This window comes from Ostrea edulis, chromosome 8 (genome assembly GCF_947568905.1).
Source record: "Ostrea edulis chromosome 8, xbOstEdul1.1, whole genome shotgun sequence".
NCBI classification, from domain to species: domain Eukaryota; kingdom Metazoa; phylum Mollusca; class Bivalvia; order Ostreida; family Ostreidae; genus Ostrea; species Ostrea edulis.
Window position 1 is genome coordinate 18,799,443 of NC_079171.1, and position 5,171 is coordinate 18,804,613.

The 5,171-nt window shown below is 34.6% G+C and overlaps 1 protein-coding gene across 13 annotated transcripts in view; it reads left to right on the top strand.

Moving 5' to 3' along the window:
- Positions 1-1,214: 1,214 nt before the first annotated feature.
- The window catches only part of LOC125661219 (transformation/transcription domain-associated protein-like), a 114,283-nt gene continuing 110,326 nt past the window's right edge, over positions 1,215-5,171 (top strand). For all 13 annotated transcript variants that reach the window (XM_056147064.1, XM_056147066.1, XM_056147067.1 and 10 more), the window contains exons 1-2: positions 1,215-1,353; positions 3,974-4,083. In XM_056147064.1, coding sequence (XP_056003039.1) covers positions 3,990-4,083 — 94 coding nt within the window. In that variant the 5' untranslated portion in view covers positions 1,215-1,353; positions 3,974-3,989. The remainder of the gene's footprint in view (positions 1,354-3,973; positions 4,084-5,171) is intronic.

A 5,171-nucleotide genomic window follows, 5' to 3' on the forward strand; every position in this document is an offset into this window, starting at 1 on the left:
TAAAATAACACTAAAAGTAACATTTGTAACGAATCTTAAGTGAATTCTGTATATATTCTGAAAATTTCACATTAATAATATTAATCATCAAATCTTGGTGAAGTTTTTAAAACATGAAAGTTGTACTGAATATAATGAATGTACACATGTAGGCCTATAATATTAGCAGTGCAGAAAACTTTTGACCCTTAACCAACACATCTAATATTAGTTCACAGGGGCGGATCCAGGAATTGTGGTTACGGGGGCCGCCACTTTATGGGGCAGTGGGTCCAGGGAGAAGCCCTGGTGGGGGTCCAGGGGCGAAGCCCCCGGAAGCTCCTGGATTTTACAGATTTTATGGGGCTTGGAATATTTCTCCTATTAAGTCATTTGTACTATTTTCTATCATTTTAATAAGGTGAAAAATAATAAAATGACCCAAATTTTAAGGTGTTTTTTTTTTTGGAAAAAATTAGGTTCTCCTAATAAAGTAATTCAAGAAATCAAAGGATTTTGTCATGTATTTCTCCGGGAGTGGAAGAAATTATTGCTTCTTTTATCGTTTAGTACATTTTCCGAAACAAGATACCGCGAGTTACCTTAAATTTGAAAATTTTAGCCCCCCCCCCCTAAATTTTTCAAATTTAAGGTAATTTAAGGCTGCGTCCCCTCTAAATCCGCTACTGGTTCATGATGGTTAAAAAGTAGTGTTGATATTCAAGAAATAAATTTCATTTTTCGAAATACACGAGGGTATGAATCTTGACGCTAAAACCCAGCATATGAACTTTTTTTTCCCGCCGTGAACGCCCCAGTGCCCCGTTTTGAACCCCAGATTGCCATCCCAGCATTCAAGAGCATCAAATTAATGCGTGTGATAATTTTAAAGAAATGGATTTATATTAAGTAATATGCACTGGTGTATTTTTTTTTACTCAAGAATGTAAAATTCAATAAACATTTGAGTTGCTTGGAAAAAGGCCCTAGGTTCAGTATTTATTCGCAAATTATTTTTTTTATCCGACAGATGTCGCTCTAGAAAAAATAACTACAAAACCTGAAACGGATTGATCCACCGGTTTTAGAATTTATGCGTGTAAATTCTAGTAAACAAAAATCGAATATCGTCAGTTCGTAGGATTTTATGTTAAATCAAACGAATAATCTTCATATTGTATGTATAGAATTCAAGCCCTAATTATATTATTTTTTTGTATCTTTGTTGAGACCAAAATATGCGGAATTATTTTGTTTGCTTATTACGGTTTTATAATTTATTGGCAGACATGAGTGAAATAGAATTATCATGTAGTTTGAATTTATTTGTTTACCCCGCGCATTGTGAAAATATGCTGTTATTGGAATATTAAGGTATGTAAAATGTTCTTACTTTCGTCAATCAATTTTAGAAACAGAAATGAATGCGAGAGTTTAATGTCTAACTTTCAAAAGTTAGTCCCATTTTGCATAGCGTTGTCAGAGGAAATCTTGACTAGTTTTAAGAAATCTTACATTAATTCACTATGGAAAAGAAAAGGACGGAAATTTTGAATTATTATGCTCGAAACGCATATTTTTTTTTTTGCTTTTTAGATTATTGAAGTGGGTTGCATGCATATTATGTTCATATGATTTATCAAACCTGATACGGAAAACGCGGAACGAAGTACAGGGCTTGAAGCTTACTTTTTATGTCACCAGTCCAGTCGGACTGATGGGGTATAATTTCAACCAGTCCGCAGAAAATTTTACCAGTCCAACAGTTTTCCAGAAATAATTAAACATTTCCTTAATGTTATTAAAATGAAATTAAACTCAGTATGCCCCAGACAATATTGTAACACTTAAATGTGGGATTTATATTTACGAATCAAATTCGTCTGATTCTACAGATGGAAGCATGCCAAATGTGTGTATAAAATTTCATAAGTATATTTTCCAAAATGATGCTTTAGAAAATTAACCAGTCCCATCAGACTGACTAAAACAAATGTCAGTCAGTCTGCCATACTTTTAACCAGTCACAGACATTAATTTTGAGCCCTGAAGTAGGCTCTATTGATAGTACATTCAAGCGTTCCCACTAAAGACCCTTTAACTCGGCATAGAGCATCGGACGCGTACTTCAGGAGTTGCCAAGATTATGGATTTGATACCTATCTTCAGTCATTACAACAGTTAATCTTTAGGTCAGGTGGCATGGAAGCGAGGACTGTCCCAGAGTTCAGTTGGAGTCGATGAGAGTCTGTTTAAAAAGAATGGGCTTGCGGGGGATGTAGTATGACTTACAGTTTAAAAGTTTTTCTACTCAAATGAGTTAAATGACTCAGCAGTAGGATGACAGAGTCTCTTATAATACTGAAGAGTAATACCTCGTGTTGCGGGTTTGTTTACTGGTTCTATATCATGTTTCCGAATGAAATTATTCTGCTTACGATACAGAATTTGACAAATATTTTTTAGCAAAGTAGTCCAAAGGACTAGTGACTTGAATGGCTCCTAAAGGCATTCGGTTGAGGCACTAAGTGTCGATGGGGTAATGGTGCAGGGGGGCTGCAATTCTGACAAATGGAAATTCACTGACTGGTTTTTAAGCATTTTTTCACTAATTCTTGCATCAGACTGCTGTATGGGGAAAAAAATAGCTGCTTGGTGACCTTCACTTTCCAGTGATTTTGATGTACGTCGCATACTTCAATATGTTTATTTACCTTTATTTATAAGCATCGTTATGACATGATCATTTTAATTATGTTGATGATACAGACAGGTTTGCAACAAGGTTTTTATACTGTATTTTATAGTACAGGTTTGGTCATCTTTGCGAGATTTCTGTCTGATTTGAAGTGTCCAAGATATTCGGTCTGTGAATGTAGCTACAAAGGGCTTTATATCCCTTGCATTTGAGTCTATAGTAAATGGATGCATTCTCATTTGAAAATTGACTTTTTTCTTCCAAATATGATTCAAATTTTCACAAAATAAGCAAGCATAGTGAGAGCAGTATTTGTGTTGTTACAGGATTGGAAACTCAATGCAATTATGAGCCAGTCACAGTGCTGCGTACACTGTTCAAAATCTACCAGTCCTGATTTTCAGTTTTGTGATGTTTATCATTTTTCGTAAACAGATTTACCGATAAAGCTTATTTGTGACAGTTGTTGTACACTAGTGGTTACAGTTAGTGTATGAAATTTTGTCTTCACCTTCCTGAGACATAGATCACCTCAGACAGGCTGCAGTAGTTGCTGTAAAATCTTAAACCTTTAGCTACCATGTATTAAGGGCACAATCACCAGATCACTTATCTCAATGAAATAAATTCATATGCCAAGAAATACTAAGTCAGACATGATGTTGCATAATGACATTTTTTTCCTTTAATTTACAATGCATTATTTTGTGCTAGTGACTTACTTGACTTATTCCTGTTGACTCCCGGTGGAGCATAGGGCTGCAACAACACCACGCCAACGTGCTAGTACTTTTCCCAAAATAGCAATTTTTCGATGTAAGATTAGATGTCAGTTCATATTTAATGTAGGATTGAATATTCTTTTTGAAGAATTTATCGTTGTTTAAACTCTGGACATTTTACTCACAAACTTTGCACTTTTATGTCAAGTTTGTGAGTAAAATGTCCAGGGTTTACACATCAATAAATTCTTCATAAAGATTGTTTGATTTTTATAACTCCAATTCATTCCCAGTATTATCAATTCAAAATATTTTAATAGTTTCCCTGCACTGTTATTTGTTTTCAGGTGTGTATGTATACATAGCATTTTTGGATTTATTGATGTGTAAATTCTCATTTTGTTTTATTTTTGTCCAATCAAAACGATTGTAATAAATAACATTGGAATTATTATATATATATATATATGTGTGTGTGTGTAACATGTACTATGCAAGTCAGATTACAACTGCATTTACTTTAAACATAGTTCAGAACAGAATATTCTTCATCATTTCTTTGAATGTTTTGTAGACATTAGTGGTGCAGAATGTTGGCGTCTCCGTTAAGTCCCCATGATGTGACAGGTCAGCTGACCACCTTCCGATCCTACGTTGCCTTGATAGCAGACCCCACCCCTGGAAGTAAGTATTTAGAGATTGGGTAAAACGAGTAAATTGAAATACTTAATGTTAATAAACCTTTGTTAGATATTGCAAGATAAATACATACAGTCTATGCGAAAGTTTTTTGGACCACACAGGACATTCGGTCCTGTGTAATCAATGAACACACTGGACCGAACCAAATTTTGTCAGACCGAAAAACCTAATGTAAAAAACTGAAACGTTAAAATGCAAAACCAAGGAAATCTTATTTATTGTACTAGTAATACTATACCAGGGATTCCTCCCGTATAATACTTTAGACCTTCCATGCGGATTTAATCACATTCATTTATGTATATGGATTTGTGTGCTATTTTTTACTTATAACAAACATTTAAATGACTAAATAAATTTAAATAGTAAAGCTCAAAACCGGACACTGAGACATCGGACATTCCGGTCCGGTGTAAAAAATGATGCATCGGACCCGAGGCACTGCACATCGGTCAGGTCCGACTGTCCAATGTCTTTCGCATAGACTGTACATATTGTGTGTATGCATACATTTTACTATGAAAATGGATGTTAACCTTGGATGTTTTGTCAAATTTTTCCTGGACTGATTATCTGTTATGTGTTGTCACTACTAGGGCTGTGTAGTGGCCAGAATTTTTCGATATAATGATACAATATGAAATTTATACTAGCAACATATATGATACATGTCAGCGATTTTTTTCTACCCACTGGTACCGGTACCCATTCGATTGGGGAAAATGGCGTCAAAATCGAACAAATTGGGACTTTTCTACAAATGTTTCAGCAAATGATTTTAACTAAAAGAAAAGAAAAAAAGAGAACAAAACAAGAACTATTCATCTCTTTACAAACTTTTTACGATAATATTTGCTGTTGTGAGACATAAGGAATCGCTGTAAGATTGTTTTAGAATCACTGTAGCTCTACAAAACACGCGCACTGCCATGATCTGTACTTTAGATTTAATACCGGAAGTGAACATTTTAGTTAACTTGTACAACGTTTCAGACTAAGTAAATTACGATGTCAGCGGTCTATTTTTCGGAAAAATCAACGGTTTTTGGCATTGGGAATGGTACCGTTTA